Source organism: Xenopus laevis, chromosome 6L (genome assembly GCF_017654675.1).
Source record: "Xenopus laevis strain J_2021 chromosome 6L, Xenopus_laevis_v10.1, whole genome shotgun sequence".
NCBI lineage: Eukaryota > Metazoa > Chordata > Amphibia > Anura > Pipidae > Xenopus > Xenopus laevis.
In genome coordinates this window covers 13,243,296-13,262,734 of record NC_054381.1, presented here as the reverse complement: position 1 = coordinate 13,262,734, position 19,439 = coordinate 13,243,296, and the positions used below count along the sequence as shown (strand labels likewise).

Sequence of the window (19,439 nt, the reverse complement as noted above, 5' to 3'; positions counted from 1 at the left end):
TGATTCCTGGCCAGACCTCTTGAAGGCCCCCATATACGACCAATAAGCTGCCAACATGATCTGGAGGGGCTGAACCAGCAGCTTTTATTGGCACATGTATGACCTACTTTTAAGAATAATGTCTTGTTAGGTGTCATGGTTGCTTCTTGAAATCAAGATTGTATAGCCCATGATTATAGCCCAAAAACACATCATCAACTCAATCCGAGTCATATCAGGAAAACGCTCCCCCTGAGCTTTCCTTCTCTCTCCAACTATGAAGACCTCAAAGAGGTGCCTTTGGAGCATGCCTGATGGAGCAGAAGCATTGAGCATGCCCAGTAGGCACCTTTTTGAGGTCTTCATAAGCAGAGAAAGATGGAAAGCCCAGGGGTGGAGCTTCATGCTTGCCAAGGAAGTAACTGAAGTAAAGCTACCTGTAATTTAGAAACCAAAGAAAACTCAATGCATGGAGAAAAGTATTTTATTTGGGGGGATGTTTACAGTAATCACAGGGGATTAAAAAATTAAAGCCTTACTTATCCTTTAATGTTTAAATTAAATTTGAGTAGACTTAAAGGGGTGGTTCACGTTTAACTTAACTTTTAGTATGTTATAGAATAGACCGCTCTAAGCATCTTTACAATTGGTATTCATTATTTTTAATTGTTTTTCAATTGACTTTTTCTTCTGACTCTTTCCAGCTTTCAAAAGGGGGTCACTGACCCCATCTTAAAAAAACATGCTCTGTAAGGCTACAAATTTACTGTTATTGCTACTTTTAATTACTCCTCTTTCTATGCAGGCCTCTCCTATTCATATTCTTCAAATCAATGCATGATTGCTAGGGTAATTTGGACCCTAGCAACAAGATTGCTGAAACTGCAAACTGGAACGCTGCTGAAAAAAAAAAAAAGCGTAATAAAAACCACAAATAACAAAAAATGAAAACCAATTGCAAATTGTCTCAGAATATCACTCTACACAATACTAAAAGTTAACTCAGAGGTGAACAACTCCTTTAAATTGGCCGCCTTTACTGTGTTTTTAAGTTGCATTCTCCTTAGCATAATCTGGACATTTATTAGGGGGCTGGAGACTTGCCATTTACTTTGGGACCAATTACAGGGAAGTGCTGACAAATCCAGACTTTTGTTTTTCAAGTATTTCACTTATTTTGAAGCATATTTGTCATGGCAACACATTGTACAAGTAGAAAAACAGCCCAGGGAGTTGCTTTCTTCAGAAATGCTGTTCAAACTAAAATTACGAAATGACCTGCAGAGTCTGTTGCCGCTGCTTAAAGGGGATGCAAACCCAAAAGGTTTAAGGGTAGGGACACACTGGGCGATTTGGGGAGATTTAGTCGCCTGGCGACTAATCGCCGCGACTTTCCACGACCAATCTTCCCCGAATGCCTCCCCTCGCTCTGCGCCTGGCTAAAATGAAAAATTGCCTGCACTAATCACACGCGGCGATTCGTTTTCCGAAGTCGCCCGAAGTTTCCTCGTGAGGCAACTTCGGGCGATTTCGGAAAACGAATCGCCGTGTGTGATTAGCGCCGGCGACTTTTCATTATCCAGGCGCAGAGTGAGGGGAGGCATTCGGGGAGAAAAGTCGCTGCGATTAGTCGCCAGGCGACTAAATCTCCCCAAATCGCCCAGTGTGTCCCTACCCTAAAGGTTGCCTAGCAAGAGGCAATGGAAATCTTTAACAGCTGTACTATATACACTAGGGCCCCCATTTTTACTTTTTTCAGGGTGCCACGCCAAAATGTAAAATCCAGCAGAAAAAAAAGAAATGCAGTTTACCTTTGTGGGACTGGGAAAGAATGGAGGCAATTCTGAGAAAATTAAAAATCCGGGGGCGTAAAAGTATTCTTGTGCATTCATTAAAAATGTTTATATTTTAAATTACTTTACACCATTAAAAGTGTTTTTTTCTGCACTGTTAGCTTTGTCTCTTGAAGCAATGTAGCATAAGTCAGCTTTGCATGCTCCTTCACTGGTCTGTTAAAGGAGAACTAAATTCTAGAGAAATAAAAGCTAGAAATGTCATACATTATGTTTTGTGCTTCTGTACCAGCCCAAGGCAACCACAGCCCTTTAGCAGTAAAGATCTGTGTCTCCAAAGATGCCCCAGTAGCTCCCCATTTTCTTTTCTGCTGATTCACTGCACATGCTCTGTGCTGCTGTCACTTACTGAGCTTAGGGACCCACTCACAATATACAGTACATATAGAATAGAAATGTCACACTATAAGGCTGATTCGTAATTAATACAGATAATTACTACATGGCAGCACAGAAACCAGTGCAATTAGTATCAGAATTTAATAATCAGCCCTGTAGCATCAGCTTATATTACAGGGGAAGCTCATTTTCTGCTGGATAATTAGTGACGACCCCTAAGCTTAGCTTCTCAACAGCTGCTCAGAGCCCACAAGCAGATGCAGTCCTGTCCCAATGGGGTTTTTAAATCTGGTCCTCTGCACTCAACCCATTATCAATATATTCAAGACATTGAGACATTTTGTGCATACAGCTACAAAAAATGCCTTACCCTTTAAACAAGACAGGGATTGTTTGTCCATATATTGCAATATATTTAAGCTGGCCAACTACGTCAAAGTCATCCCATATCTGGCCAGTCCTATGCTCAATTTTCATCAGATTCATTAAGAATTCTATTGCTTCATTATACATTTTACACAGGGACTAAGTTTTACCTGCAACTTACTTGCTGCTTTCAATGTTAAAACTCCCAAATATGGTTGCCCCTTTTATTGGCCACCACTGGGATCACCTGACTATAGCTGGGAAGGGTGGGAGCTACAACATGGAGCTGGCCACTGCTCCTGTATAACTATAACAAACAAGGGAAAGTTGTGCTCACCACTAATATTTAAAACCATTAGGTGGGGGTGCAATGAGGCTGTGACCACAAAATACATATAGACAAATACAAGAGTCCTCTGCACTCAACCCATTATCAATATATTTAAGACATTGAGACATTAAAGGAGCATTTTTAGAAGCTGTATGCACAAAATGTCTCCTTATTAGGGCTCATACACACGGGCGATTTTCCCTGCGCTCCTCTGCATTGCTCTTTCTTCCGTTCAGCCGCAGGGGAGCGTAGGAGTAGTCACACTCTATTATTGTGAAGAGGGCTGTATTCGCACAGACGCATGTATGCGCAGAACGCAGGTGAAATGCAACATGCTGCGTCCCAACCTGCGTTTGGCACTTACATGCGTTTGTGTGAGCACAGCCCAGTTCACAATAATCAAGTGCGTCTTAATCCTGCGCTCCCCTGCAGCTGAACGGAAGAAAGCGCAACGCAGGGGAGCGCAAGGGTAAGGCATTTTTAGAAGCTGTATGCACAAAATGTCTCCTTATTAGGGCTCTTACACATGTGCAGTTTTTCCTGTGCTCCCCTGCGTTGCGCTTTCTTCTGTTCAGCCGCAGGGGAGCGCAGGTAAAACCGCCGGTGTATAAGATGCCTTAGAATAAAAGTCACCTGATTTTTGGGACTTGGATTCAGTTTGGCCAGGCACTTGGATTCACCCGAATCCTACCAAAAAAAAAAAACGTTGTATTCCAAACCGAATCCTGGATTCAGTGCACTTTCAATAGCTCTTGTATTTACAAATAACTTTAAAACCATTGAATACTTGTAAATATATAGGGACTAAGAATAACATTTTCATTCATTAGGTATAATTTTATTTTTGGACTTCACTTTTAAATCTTTCACAGGTTTCTCAGGTGGCAGTAGAAATATAGAAGGTGTTGGCAGACCTGGGAGTATCTTTGTTTGCGCTACAGTCCACTGTCAGGATTAGCACAGTGTCCCCTTTAACATGCAGAGCCACAGCCTCTTGTGCAGATCGTTTGCTCCGTCATGCAGGCAAGTGTGATGGATTGGCCCCTCTGCAAAGGTCAGACACCCGGCGCGCTCATGTGTGAGACATAAAGGTTAAGGATGGAGAGAGCTAGGCAGAGCCAGAAGCCAAACACCCCACTTGCAGCCTTTGTATTTATGTCCGTCTCCTGCATGAAGTCAAATTGGCAACTCCCTTAACTGCCGTGCTGTGAAATGTCAGCCAATGTGAAGCAGCCGCACTAATGTGCCAATCCTTCTCCTGTCTGCTCCGCTTAACTTTTAATTGGCACCCAGGCAAACTGCGGTCATCTCCTTACACTAAACTGCGTGGCTGTCGGATCAGTATCATTAGCATCTGGATGCGACGGAAGCCCAAACTAATTAACCGCCCCATAAATTTGGGAATTTAACCCTATATATCTATTTTCCTTGTGATGGAGCACCAACTCCAAAGCTACCCCTATGGCCATGCACAATACAATTAGGTTCTTTCCCATAACCATTTGTTGTGCGAAAGATCTTTTGTCCACTCTACTAACGATATGAGCTGAATCGTCGGATATGCAGGTAAAAACAAAAATAATTCTTTAGCTTTTAGCATTAACATTGAGATGTTTGGGCGCCTTCAAAGGTGCCATCAAAATTTTCAATCCTGCCCGATCGAAGAGACGACCGATATCCAAATCTTTTTACCGATATTGGTTGCCTTAGGCAATAAAGAAAGTTTTCATCTATAGAATTTTTTTCTACTCTTAAATCAGTCACGTGATACTCCCTTAAAGGGAAACTATTTGGAGGGGTTGAACTTGATCGACTTTGTCTTTTTTCAACCCGATTTAACTATGTAACTATCACGAAAATGAAAATTTAATATAAGCTTCAGCATTTTGAAATAAGAAGTTTTCTAAATATAATCAATTAAAATTTCTGTACTGTTTCTGAAATAATCAAGTTTATCTTCACTATCCCTCTCTCAGCAGCTGTTTTCTCTTCATTCTGTCTTCATGCAGCAGTTACGATTCAGATTTTTATTGACAGTTAGATCTAATATACTGTATCTTATAGAGCGGCTCACTCTATTAAAATCACCAGACATTATGGGGGGAATTCACAAAAGTGTCTGTAAAACAAGTAACCCAGAAGTGGCGGTCGACAAATTTGTAAAATGTCATACGGACGGCAAATTCACAAAGGCAGATGTTACCATCTCTGAATGTCTTGTAAGTCCGACAATTTTCTAAAATGTCGTATATCTTTTCATCGTACAAACGACATTTACCAAGACTTTTCAAAAGACAATTTGACCGACATTTTCATTTTGGAGAGCCTAAAGTGTCTGAAAAATTGTCTGTAAAAAAAATGAGTTTACGAGTAATTCATAAAAATGTTGGGAAAAGTGGCGTCGAAAAAACTACGCCCACTTTTAACGACACTAATTCAAATGTGTCGGAAAATTGGCGGAGAAATGCTCTGTGAATTTGTCGGCTGTTGCTACAATACTTTCTACGACATTTTGAAGACATTTTTTCGTTCCCGACACTTTTGTGAATTCCCCCTATGTCTCTCTACATGCAGGATTTGTGCAAAAGGCAGTTATTTTGTTCAATTTTATTGTACTGGAATCCATTATTTGAGTGAGCTCTAATTCATCTGCTAGGAAAGGAGCCCCCCTTATAAGATATATTGGATCTAACTGTCAATGAATATCTGACACCCAACTGCTGCATGAAGAGAGAATGAAGAGAAACAGATGCTGAAAGAGGAATAGTGAAGATAAACTTGATTATTTCAGAAACTATGCAAAATATTTATTGATTGTATTTAAAGAGTTTGTTATTTTAGTATGACAAAGCTTATATTATATTCACGATAGTTCCCCTTTAACTCCCAACTCATCTATAGAGTAATGTAAAGTTACCAGCATTCTTCTGCCCACCAACATTGGGTTGTTACTAATGGGTGCTACAATAAATGGGCAGCTTTATCAGCAACATAGAAGATAGGATCCACGAGCAGGTGGGGTTGCATTCTTCTCCATTGAAACAATGTAAAAGAAGGCAGCTCTTTAAAAGACCTTTTTGGAAGCAAGCAAGGCATTGTGGGAAATGGTGTTTGACTGGAGGATTGCTACTTTGTTGCAAGAGTCAGAAGCAGCAGTGCAGTTATTACTCCATCCTCACTGCATTAGAGCTGTATTTTCTACAGCAGTCCTTTATGTATCTGAAGTTTGCACATCTATTCTGCAGTGCCATCCCACAACCCAATCAAGGTGCCAAATGAATTTCCTGGTTTAGTAACACATTGTCGTTGCAGCTCCATCACAAGCCGATCTATTGTCAGCTGCCTTCATGACTCAAAATGATTGTTTCCTTTTCTTTTCACCGCTTTGGATAGACACAGTGGTGGGCCCTCTGCGATTCCAGTGCATCTGAATGCAAAATTAAAAAGCAGATGGCAAGAAATTATTATGTTTCCTCCTAATACTGGGGGAGCAAATTATGCATAATTGTAAAAATGTCATCACACTTTGTAAACACGAAGGCTAAGTGAGTTCGCAGGGCTGCACATCTGTTTCGGGACGTTGTTAAATGGGTAGTAAAATGAATGCTGATCTGCTCTGAGCATATTAATCCATGGCAATCTCATTAGCCGAGCAGTTACGGCTCCTCGTAGGTTCATGGCTCACATGCAGTAAAAGAGCTGATAAGTATTTGGCAGGGGAAACTTTAGAAGTGCCAGCAGCTTCACGTGGGAACATTTATAGGATCTGCACTTTTGCCCAGTGTTTCTACATTGTCCGTGATGTGTGTGTCTGAATGGGACAAAACCCTTGTGGACAAATCGGTAATTCAGAAATAAAAACTTGCCATTAAGAATAAAATTTGTGCTGTGCCTTTAAAGGGGTTGCTCACCTTCACACACCTAGTTGGATTCAGATACTTTACCAGAAATAAAGACTTTTTCCAATTAATTGGAGTCCTGCGCGGAACCAATTTGTTAAAACAAGCACCCTCAACCCGCATACTTACCCGATTGGACCCCCCTAACCGACCCGCAAGAATCTTATCCGCAACCCGCTGACCATCAAGAAACAGGAAGTGTTGTCATTGTGAACTGGAAGTGACATCATTAGAAGTAGGCGTAATCAGAAAAAAAGGAGTAAAACAGAAAGTGCTGTCATTGTAAATTAGAAGTGACATCATTAGAAGTAGGCCTGATCAGAAAAAAAGGAATAAAACAGGAAGTGCTGTCATTGTTAACTAGAAGTTACATCATTAGAAGTAGGCGTGATCAGAAAAAAGGAATAAAACAGGAAGTGCTGTCATTGTAAACTAGAAGTGACATCATTAGAAGTAGGCGTGATCAGAAAAAAAGGAATAAAACAGGAAGTGCTGTCATTGTAAACTAGAAGTGACATCATTAGAAGTAGGCGTGATCAGAAAAAAAGGAATAAAACAGGAAGTGCTGTCATTGTAAACTAGAAGTGACATCATTAGAAGTAGGCGTGATCAGAAAAAAAGGAATAAAACAGGAAGTGCTGTCATTGTAAACTAGAAGTGACATCATTAGAAGTAGGCATGATCAGAAAAAAGGAATAAAACAGGAAGTGCTGTCGTAAACTAGAAGTGACATCATTAGAAGTAGGCGTGATCAGAAAAAAAGGAATAAAACAGGAAGTGCTGTCATTGTAAACTAGAAGTGACATCATTAGAAGTAGGCGTGATCAGAAAAAAAGGAATAAAACAGGAAGTGCTGTCATTGTAAACTAGAAGTGACATCATTAGAAGTAGGCGTGATCAGAAAAAAAAGGATAAAACAGGAAGTGCTGTCATTGTAAACCGGAAGCGACAAAATTAGAAGTAGGCGTGATCAGAAAAAAAGGAGTAACACTCGCTATTGAGAAGACCCACGTCGCGAACTGCGACCCGCAAACCCAGAGAACCAATAACCCGTGTCTATGCCCACTGCCGAAACTTCCACCTGCAACTCACAGGGTACCACAGGTTTTTGTGGGTAAACCAAGGGTACCCGACCCGCTGCAGAATTCTTTGATTCTTTGAGAAAACAGCTGCTGAGAGAGGGATAGTGCAGAAGATTTTTGATCTTCCTAATCAGTTCTGGGGTGGGGGGTCGCCGACCCTGTAAACTGTTCTAAATTGATATATTTAGTTGATCCATTTCTTATCTTTGTTCCTTCTGAGCTGAATCCCTGAGTTTCATTAAAGGCAGCTGTTTGAATTGATATAATAGTTGCTAAGCTGAGAAATTGCAAAATTGTAACAGTTTAGAGTCTGTGCCTGAATAACTGAACTGCCAGACTGAAACGCCAGTGACAGGAATATTAAACTTTAATCTTTGATTGATTTTGGAAAAACTGTAAAAAAATAAAAAATGGAAAGTAATTGAAAATAGTCTTTATTTCTGGAGAACAGTCAATTTAACTGAAAAAAAGTGTTTGGAAGGTGAACAACCATGTTAAATGTCATGGCTAAATAAACTAAGGAAATACATGTATTGCATAAAGTCATCACAAAATCGTAATGAAACTCAACTCTATTTTTTTGGTTCTGGAAGAAACTTCAGTTCTAAGCAAATTTCAAATATACTGTAAAAAATTTTTTTTTTAAAAAAAAAAAGTGAATTGATTAAAATGGAGAGAGTCTATCGGAGATTCTTTCTTGATCACAGGTTTCCAAGTAATGGACCCCACACCTGTACAACTTCAAAACCAGTGAAAATGTACAAAGAATGTATATTGGGAAGTTTATTACAATTGCATTTTCTTTTTAAGGCAAAAAGACTAATTTTGGGTTGAGTCTGGGAGGATGTCTACCTTTGAATTAACTTTTATTATGATGCAGAGAGGGATATTCTGAGACTTGGTTTTCATTTTTTGGAAGTTGTGGTTTTTGGGTTAATTAGCTTTTTATCCAGCAGCTGTCTATTTTGCAATTTTGGCAATCTGATTGCTAAGGTCCAAATTACCCTAGCCAACCGTGCATTGATTTGAATAAGAGATGGAATATGAATGAGAGAGCCCGAATAGAAAGATGGGTAATTAAAAAGTAGCAATGATAATAAATGTGTAGCCTTGAAGAGCATTTGTTTTTAGATGGTGTCAGTGGCCTCCATTTGAAAGCTGGAAATGGTCAGAAGAAAAAGGGGCAAATAATCAAAAATAAATAAATAAATAAATAAATAATGAAGACCAAATGAAAAGTTGCTTAGAAATGGCCATTCTACAACATACTAAAAGTTAACTTAAAGGAGAAGCACCCCTTTAAGCTACATTCAGAAGTAAAAGGAGTTGGTGAGCAACACAAGCATGAAAAATGTTCCTGGGGTGCCAAATAAGTGCTGTGATTGGCCATTCGGCAGCCCCTATGAGGATTGTCAACCTACACTAAAGCTGACCATAGACGCAAAGATCCGATTGTACGAATAAACGTACGATCGGACTTTCCCATCTCCCGACCCTCCACTAACCATTCAGATCAAAGTCTTACCATTCCGTTCAAATAAAGTAGTAAAAGAACAGATCAGCCAATATTCTACCTCTGACAGCAATCGTACGATAGTTATGTCTGACAAAGCTGGTGACAGTCTCCCACTGAAAATCGTACGATCGGCAATACACGCAGAGATATTATCGGCAGGCGACAGAAATTTTCGAACCTGTCTGATCGACCAAACGACCGATCTCTGCCGGACGAAAAATGTCGGGACTCTCCACACACGGTCCGAAAATCGTACGAATCCACAATTCGTACAATCAGATCGTTGCGTCTATGGCAGTGCACCTGGTTTTTATACAACCAAAACTTGCCTCCAAGCCTGGAATTCAAAAATAAACACCTGCTTTGAGGCCACTGAGAGCAACATCCAAGGGGTTAGTGAGCAACGTGTTACTCATGAGCTACTGGTTGGGGATCACTGCCTTTAAGTATTCTTTTGGTGTTACATCAGTTTTTGATGATACATCTGAGATAATCGACGAAACGCTACAATTCCCATAGACTTTGCCATGTGACATTTCCCAGCATTTGTCTCTTGAATAATTCTGGTATAAATGTAATGAGAGTAATCTGATAATACAGGAGCTGTTTAATTGGGTAGACAGGAGGTGCTAATGAAATAATTATTGATCTTAACGTTTCAGATAATTGCAATATGTCTCATGCAACGTGACTATAATTTTTTTCGTCTTGTTAATGTTGTTTTCATTTGTGTGTTTCAGCGATGTGCATACTGTAAGCACCTTGGCGCTACTATAAAATGCTGTGAAGAGACTTGTACGCAGACCTACCATTACCCTTGTGCGGCCGGCGCGGGCACATTTCAGGATCTTAATCGCGTAACACTTTTGTGCCCAGAGCATATCGACCAGGCACTTGAGAGATGTGAGTATTCTCTTTGTGGATCTTTATTTATATGGAAGGTTATATGGGCGCATTGTTCTAATTCTATCTTTTTTTCTGTTTTGTTCCCCTTAGCTAAGGATGATGCAAACTGTGCTTTGTGCGACAGCTCCGGAGACTTATTGGACCAGCTCTTCTGTACAACTTGCGGGCAGCATTATCATGGCATGTGTCTGGATATAACAGTGACACCGCTGAAGAGAGCAGGCTGGCAGTGCCCGGATTGCAAGATCTGCCAAAACTGCAAGTAAGTCGCAGGCTGTTCTTTAATTTCATGCTATTCGTCAGTGCTGCAAGAGCCCCCCAGTAAGTAGCTTTTCAGAGACAAAAACATTTTTAAATAAGTGTCCGGCGCATGGACGAAGCTTTTTTACACAGCTCTGCCTTTGTTCCACTTAATGCACAATTTGCAGCTGGGTTTCAAAGTGTATAATTTTTTATTATTTTTAAATAGTTATATAGTTAAATTGGGTTGAAAAAAGACAAAGTCCATCAAGTTCAACCCCTCCAAATGAAAACCCAGCATCCATACACACACCCCTCCCTACTTTCCCATAAATTATAAATACCCATATCTATACTAACTATAGAGCTTAGTATCATAATAGCCTTTGATATTATGTCTGTCCAAGAAATCATCCAAGTCCCTCTTATAGTCATTAACTGAATCAGCATCACAACATCACCCGGCAGTGCATTCCACAACCTCACTGTCCTGACTGTGAAGAACCCCCTACGTTGCTTCAAATGAAAGTTCTTTTCTTCTAGTCTAAAGGGGAGGCCTCTGGTACGGTGATCCACTTTATGGGTAAAAAGGTCCCCTGCTATTTGTCTATAATGTCCTCTAATGTACTTGTAAAGTGTAATCATGTCCCCTCACAAGCGCCTTTTTTTCCAGAGAAAACAACCCCAACCTTGACAGTCTCCCCTCATAATTCAAGTCTTCCCTCCCTCTAACCAGTTTAGTTGCACTTAGTCTCTGCACTCTCTCCAGCTCATTTATATCCCTCTTAAAGGAGAAGGAAACCCTTTTGCAAAAAACCCCGTACTGCTAACTACCCACCCCCCCAGGCTAACTACCCCCCTGGGAAATGCCCCATACTTTGTAGTCTATCTTTTAGCCAGTTCTCTATCCAGGTACAAATTCTATGTTCCAGGCCAAAGTAACCTTCTGTGAGGCACTGTATCAAATGCTTTAACAAAGTCTAAGTAAATCACATCCACTGCCATCCCAGAATCGAGATCCCTGCTTACCTTCTCATAAAAAGAAATGAAGTAAGTCTGGAAAGATCTATTACGCATAAAACCATGCTGGCACAAACTCATAGTATTATGATTTGCTATGAAGTCCAGTATCTTATCCTTTATTAACCCTTTGAAAAGCTTTCCTACCACTGACGTCAGACTAACTGGCCTATAGTTTTGAGGCTGAGAACAGGATTCCTTTTTGAATAGCGGCACCACATTAGCAATTCGCCAGTCTCTCGGCACCATGCCAGACCTCAATGAATCCTGAAAAATTAAGTAAAGAGGCTATTGATAGAAATATTTTAGCACAAATGGGCTAAAACTGAGACTTTTCCTGTTCAAGCCTTCTATGGAGCTTAGGGCCCCCCTTTAGTTCAAACAAGATCTATCTAGAGCAGCAAATGTTTGCCCCAAATTTCCACTTTTTCCTTTCCCGCTCCTAATTTGCATATGCAAATTAAGACTCAGTTACGTATTCGGCCAAATCTTTCACAAAGGATTTGGGGATTCGGCCAAGTCTCAAATAGTGGATTCGGTGCATAACTAGTATAATCAATATATTTAGAGCAGAAACTGTCTGCCCCAAATGTCATCCTAAGTGACCTTCAAGCTAGGATTTTAGATTTATCTTAGACAGCAAACACACCCCTTCCCGTTGGTTCAGCTATTGGTTAGTATCCCCTTAAGTTCATAACAAGATAAGAGATCTAGAGAATTTTGCTGTATCATCTAGGGATGATTTCAGTTTGGGATTCAGCCTTTTTTTTTTAGCAGGATTCGTATTTGGCCGAATCCTTGTGCCTGGCCAAAATGAATCCTAATTTGCATATGTAAATTAGGGGTGGGAAGGGAAATCACGTGACTTTTCGTCACTAAACGAGGAAGTAAAAAATTTTTTCCACTTTCCTGCCCCTAGTATGCATATGCAAATTCAGGTTTGGTTGGGTATTTGGCCGAATCTTTCACGAAGGATTCAGGGATTCACCCGTTTCCCAAATAGTGGATTTGGGAAATCACTAATATCATCAATATATTTAGGAGCAAATGTCTGCCCCAAATGTCATCCTAAGTGATCTTCAAGGTAGGATTTCAGATTTATCTTCGAGAACAAACAGACACCCCTTGCCATTGGTTTAGCTATTGGTTAGGGCCCCCTTTAGTTCATAACAAAATAAAAAGTACAGAAAAAGCTGCTGTATTATCCATATATCTAGAGCAACAAATGTCTGCCCCAAATGTCATCTTAAGTGACCTTCAAGCTAGGATTTAGATTATCTTAGAGAGCAAACAGGTACCACCATCTACACCCCCCTAATAAACCTTCAGGCTGAGCTCCCCCTGGTTCTTCTCCAGACTTGCCCTCACCAGCTGTGCCCTTGCCCTCAGTTTGGAAACCATTGATGTAGAATAAACTAATATATACAGGTATAGCCTGAGGCAACAGTGGGTCCAGCAGTATAAAGTGACTGTACATATCAAATAGCGGGCAAAGCTATTGCACAGTTTAGCTTACTAATACCACAATTTAGGTTCCTTTTTAAGCCAGTTTCAGACATTTGTACAGACATCTGCTGATGAAACCGACATACAGATACAGTAAAAGTTCCAATTTTAAGGTAGCCATCTGCCATGTGGCCCGTGGCACAGGAGGGCTCTGTTCAGTTATTACATGGAGGATGTTTGCTAGGGGAGTGCTTTATCCTTCCAAAACATTTACAGCCCTATATTCTTGGCCGTTGTATCTCTTTGCAGAATTCTGTTTGCTGATTTAGAGTTTAGTGCTCTGTTTACCCCCTCGTATGTGGCACATGGTGAATCAAAAATTGCCTCTACACGGACGATATCCAGATCTACTTTTACACAGACTCTGCATAGTCATTTGCCAATCTCTGTTGCCTGGCTATTTCTTTCTGGAAGGCTCACTGATACTTAACAAAATCTAATCATAACCATTTCACATCTGCCCATGGGCACAAGCCCATCTATTTTTAACAATACAGTATCCATAATTCAGCTGTCTGCTTTTGCTTTATTGACTCCTAAATATAAAGCTTTTCTCCCAAAACATTCCAACTTTGTCCATAGTAAAGCCTTAAGCCTTTTGGGTCTGTTGTACATGCAACATTTTAACTGGGCTTTGAAGTGGGCTTAGCCATAGGGCTTAGTATTGCGGCTCTGCTATTGGATGTGCCCTTTGCTCAATGCTGCTTTTATTTCATAATAAAGTTAAAGAAATATGAATGCAATGTCACAATGAAGATCTTAAATCAATACCGGTAATATTTTGGACTGTAGAAACGTATTAATTCCAAATCGAATTGGCTATTTTTGTCCACATTTACAGCAATATACAGGAAAGATGCGAAGCACTAGCTACAAATGCCATTGTAATTGGCCTAGAGTAGGGTTCACCAACCCTTTTTTTTTTTTTTTTTACTTTCACACCACATAAACGTGAAAAAGGTTCCTCAGTGATGCCAAGTAAGAGTTGTGATTGGCTAAATGGCAGCCCCAATGTGGACTGCTCACCTGCAGTAGGCAAAACTTGCCTCCAAACCAGAAATTTAGGGGTGGAGAGCAATGTGTTATCCACAAGCCACTGGTTAGGGACCACTGGCTTCTTTGGGTCTGTTGTAGGTTTTGGGAATTGATGTTATATAACAGCGGCCATAATCTGACAAATCTTCTCTAAAGCAGTAAAACTGCTCACACATATATTTATTCTTCCTTGCCTAGACTACTGCAATCATCCTATAGCCTAATCCTTTATTTTCCTCTAGTCTACTTTAATCTCGGCTGCGAGAATCCTCTTGCTTCCCCCTAAGCCATTTTATATGGTTTCTTCTGAAAGCAGGATGCCCCCCAATTTGGTGCAGTATATACATCAAAGGAGAACTAACACAATATACAGTACACATAGAATAGAAATGTCACAATATAAGGTTGATTAGTAATTAATACAGATAATTACTACATGGCAGCACAGAAACCAGTGCAATTAGCATCAGAATTTAATAATCAGCAAACCTGTAGCATCAGCTTATATTACAGCCAGGGAAGCTCATTTTCTGCTGGATAATTAGTGACGAGCCCTAAGCTTAGCTTCTCAACAGCTGCTCAGAGCCCACTGAGCATGTGAGTGTCACAGACACTTTCCAAGATGGTGACCCCCTGTGACAAGTTTGAAGTCCTGGATCATTGCTGCAATTGACAAGCTGAAACTTTAAGCTGGTGTAACAAGTTCATTATATAAAATATGGCATTTTTAGTCATATTAATTTTTAGGCTTCAGTTCTCCTTTAAACTGACCATACATAGGGAGATCCACTTGTTTGGCAACGTCGCTAAATGAGCATATCTCTCCCTGATATGCCCACCCGCTCGATCAACATCTGACCATTTTACGGCCAGCTATCGATTGGGGCCTTTAAGCATTATCGTCTGTGGCAACAACCATAAACTGGAGACATCACCTTCAGGTGGGTGATATTGGGCTGATCCGATCGTGTGCCCTAGGCCCCAACGATTGGATCATAACGAGAAGAATACAGGAGGTCAGATCGAGGGCCTCATCAATGAACTGATCCGGTCCTCGACCCGACAGGATATTTTAACCTGCCTGATCGACATCTGGGTGACTTTTGGCAAAGATATCGATCGGGGAAGCCTGTTGGAGGGCCCCATACACTGCCCAATAAGCTGCCGACTTAATCTGTCTGAGTTTATAACTGCCCGTGTATGGGGACCTTAAGACCAGTCTGTTCAAATTGATAAATTACCTGTGCTTATTTTTTATTTTAGAGAATAGCAGCATCAGCCTGGTGAATATCAGTTGTCCTGTAATGGGTTCTAGGTACTTAAAAATCCTATGTCCAATATTTCAAAAGCATTTGTTTACTTATTTTGTTCTATTGTAGTAATTCAGTTTGCAACCATTTAAAAGATCGTGAATTCAACAAGTAGCAACATGAGGTAAAAGGATTGAGTGCAAGTGGATTTTCAACAAATATGGACTAGTCTTCCCGCTGAATTAAATGTCCCCGCACATTCAGATACATTTTCCAGCCATTCTGTACTTTACCAAGCGTTCTCATTTTATGTTCAATTTTAGTTTTGATCATGGTGTCCCTTTATGGTCCACTAATGAGTAAAAGCATTAAATAATTTGAGTGAAATTGTAGTGTCTGCAAGCTTAATGACACTTAAAGGAGAAGGAAAGCTACCAAGTCAGTTTATTGGCAATAGATTAGCCACAACAGTGCAAGCCAGAACACTGTATTTATTATGTAGAATGCTTTATCATACCTGAGTAAACAGCTCTAGAAGCTCTCTCTGTTTGTTTAGGATAGCCGCTGCCATATTAGCTTGTGACATCACTTCCTGCCCGAGTCTCTCCCTGCTCACTCATAGCTCTGGTTTAAGATTACAGCAGGGAGAGGAGTAAACTGAGCATGCTCAAGCCCAAGCTTTTGACAGAGGAGCAGCATTACTTTGAGGGTTTACTGGTGTATTTATATAGACCTTTCTGATAAAGCTTACATTATTTTAACCTTTCCTTCTCCATTAATGTTCTTTCTTTCTAGGCACTCTGGGGATGATAACCAGATGCTTGTATGTGACACGTGTGATAAAGGATACCATACGTTTTGTCTGCAGCCTGTAATGGACTCTGTTCCAACTAATGGCTGGAAATGTAAGGTGAGTACCTGTGCTTAGCATAAGTGTACGTGTTGGCCATTTCATTTTATTAACCTGTAAGTACTCGCTAATTTATTGAAGGAAGGGATCAGAGATTGGACCTTTTAACAGTTCTATTTCATTTCTTCTTTGCAGAACTGTAGAATATGTGCAGAGTGTGGGACACGGACTAGCTGCCTTTGGCACCTGAACTGTATGATATGTGATTCCTGTTTCCAGCAGCAGGTCAGCTTGCCGTGCCCGACCTGTGACAAACCCCTACAGCCCGACCTTCACAAAGACTTGCTGCATTGCCATGCCTGCAAAAGGTAACCTTCTCTTCATCCCCAAATAATACAGGGCTGCCAGGTATATACTGTTACAATAAGAGCTGGACTATACTGAGGTTGTAACACACACATTTTAGTAAACTTAATTAAGTATTGGGGAAACCCTGATGTAGGATTCTGGTATCTCTCTGTACAGACTATGAGTAATCTTGGGTAGCTGTTCCTGCTGAATTGTGCTTAGTACAGAGGAATACCTATGCTGCCATAGTTTTATGGGATCTCTCTGTACAGACTATGAGCAAACTTAGGGGCTGTTCCTGCTGAATTGTGCTTAGTACAGGGAATACTTACAGTATGCTGCCATAGTTTTATGGTATCTCTCTGTACAGACTATGAGCTATCTTAGGGGCTGTTCCTGCTGAATTGTGCTTTGTACAGAGGAATACCTATGCTGCCATAGTTTTATGGAAACACTGTTAGAATAACATTGTACACGCTCTGAGTTAACCTCAGGACACTACATGCTACAATTATGCCTGGTACATTTTATTTTTGGGCTTTCCAACTGACCATGCCCCCAAAATAAGCTTTACTCCATTGTTGCTAGAGCAAACCTCCTCCTTTCTACTTGTATGATGGTACTTTAGATCTTTCTCGTTCATTATCCACCTTACCCCATCCCTCATAGATACTTCTATGTACAGTTCCTCATATGTTGCAACATTTCTAGGTGGATTCATCTAGACTGTGAAAAATGTATAGAAAATGATATAGATGATCAGTTAAAAGAAGACTATGTGTGCACTTTGTGTAAGCAACTTGATGAAGAAGGAGACCCTGGAGATCACTGTGTTGGAATGGAGTTAAATGACCCAAACAACGGTTAGTGCTCTTAATTCCTTTTTGTATGATGATGATGGGGGTGGGGGAATTAGGAATGAATCAAATGCTCAGTGCCTGGGTTTTCCAAATAACGGATCTTTCTGTAATTTGCATCTTCATACCTTAAGTCTACTAGAAAATCATGTAAACATTAAATAAACCCAATAGGCTGGTTTTGCTTCCAATAAGGATTAATTACATCTTAGTTGGGATCAAGTACAAGCTACTGTTTTATTATTACAGAGAAAAAGGAAATCATTTTTCAACATTTGGATTATTTGAATAAAGTAGAGTCTATGGGAGACGGCCATTCCGTAATTGAAGCATTCTGGATAATGGGTTTCCAGATAACGGATCCCATACTTGGACCACTTCCAATAAATATTTAGCCACTACTGGGAGGAGAGTCTTCACTCACTAGTTATTTTAGCTGCAAAATAACATTAAATGACTGGTTTGCCTTTGTATTAACTTTTACTATGTTATTGAATGGCTAATTCTTCATTATTTATTTAGTTTTTATAGCTTTTAAATGACTTGCTGTCGTTGTCTTACACTTTCCAGCTTTCAAATGGGGATCACTGACCCCATCTAAAAAAAACAAATGCTCTGTAAAACAATGAGATACCTCTTGAATGAATCATTACTCGTGGAGCAGTTTCAGATTTCGGAAAGAGCTCATTTTGTATAATCGCTGGGAGCTTTTGTATTCATGACTGTTAAAATATGTATTTCCATGTCTGATGAACTTGGTTTAAAGCACTGGTGTTCTTTGATTGCAATATGATTTATGCCTCACTTCAGTATTTGTTTTTATAATTACACATTTATGCTTATGTTATCGGAAGAACGCTGTGTTTTTGGTAAAGGAACAGTAATTATAGTGTGGGTTTCCCGTACATCAACAAAAGGAGACTAAAGCACCAATCAATCTTTCTAGTAGTGCTGTGCACCCAAATGCAAAGAGCCTGAGTGAGTGATTAACCTGCAGCAGAAATGCTTTTAAAGAGTGGTATACCCCCCTTTTTCAACATTAGTTCAATTTGAAATTAAAAGTAAAGTCACGTTCTACTTTAGGTCCATGCAAGTATAGTGAAAGCCAATCAGAAGCCCACTGTGAGTCATGAACTCGCCGAAACCCTGCAAGATTACCCATGGGGTGATGGATTCAGAGCAGTAGTTTTTTAGCAGGTTGTGGGCCTGACTCAGCCCAAGGTCCTCCCTGCTCATATTGTCATTACACAACCCCCCTCCTTTGGGTGATAATATCAGTGATGGTTGGGTGCAGGCAATGACTAGTGATGGGCGAATCTGTCCTGCTTCGCTGAGAAATCTGCGAAAACGCATTGAAGTAGATGGGTATCAAAATCATTTTGACGCATGACAATTTCGACACGAGCGATTCTTTTGTCCAAATGCATTAAAGACAATGGACGTCCGGATAATTTTGACATGGGACAATTTTGACAAAAATTTTGACGAACGACAATTTTGACAAGCGACAATTTTGTCCAAATGCATTAAAGTCAATGGGCGTCCGAATAATTTGGACATGCGACAATTTGGAAATTCGACAATTTGGACACGTGCGACTCTTTTCTCCAAATGCATTATAGTTACCGAACAATTTTGACATGCGACTATTTTGATGAGCGACAATTTTTACTTGTGCGATTCTTTTGTCCAAATGCATTATAGATAATGGGCGTCCAAACCATTTTGACAATTTTGACGAGTGACAATTTTGACGATGCGCTACTCTTTTGTCCAAATGCATTATAGTTAATGTGTGTACGAACAATTTTGATGAGCGACAATTTTGACACGCAATGCTTTTGTCCAAATGCATTAGCCAATGGGCGTCCGAATAATTTTGACGTGCTCAAATTTTTACATGCAAGACTTTTGTCCGAATGCATTAAAGTCAATGGGCGTCTGAATATTTTTGACGTGCAACATTTTTGACGGGTGTAAATTTTTACATGTGCGATTCTTTTGTCCAAATGCATTATAGATAATGGGCGTCCAAACAATTTTGACGAGCGACAATTTTGAA

At 40.1% G+C, this 19,439-nt stretch overlaps 1 protein-coding gene and 1 long non-coding RNA gene across 11 annotated transcripts in view; both read left to right on the top strand.

Annotated features, from left to right (window-relative positions):
* kmt2c.L (lysine methyltransferase 2C L homeolog) overlaps positions 1-19,439 on the top strand; it is a 173,555-nt gene that overhangs the window by 82,803 nt on the left and 71,313 nt on the right. For all 10 annotated transcript variants that reach the window (XM_041565790.1, XM_041565791.1, XM_041565792.1 and 7 more), the window contains exons 7-11: positions 10,106-10,268; positions 10,362-10,533; positions 16,118-16,232; positions 16,368-16,540; positions 17,232-17,383. In XM_041565790.1, coding sequence (XP_041421724.1) covers positions 10,106-10,268; positions 10,362-10,533; positions 16,118-16,232; positions 16,368-16,540; positions 17,232-17,383 — 775 coding nt within the window. The remainder of the gene's footprint in view (positions 1-10,105; positions 10,269-10,361; positions 10,534-16,117; positions 16,233-16,367; positions 16,541-17,231; positions 17,384-19,439) is intronic.
* On the top strand, positions 911-2,036 carry LOC121394529. Its single transcript, XR_005961750.1, has 2 exons — positions 911-1,311; positions 1,662-2,036. It is a non-coding gene; the product is annotated as an uncharacterized LOC121394529 (long non-coding RNA).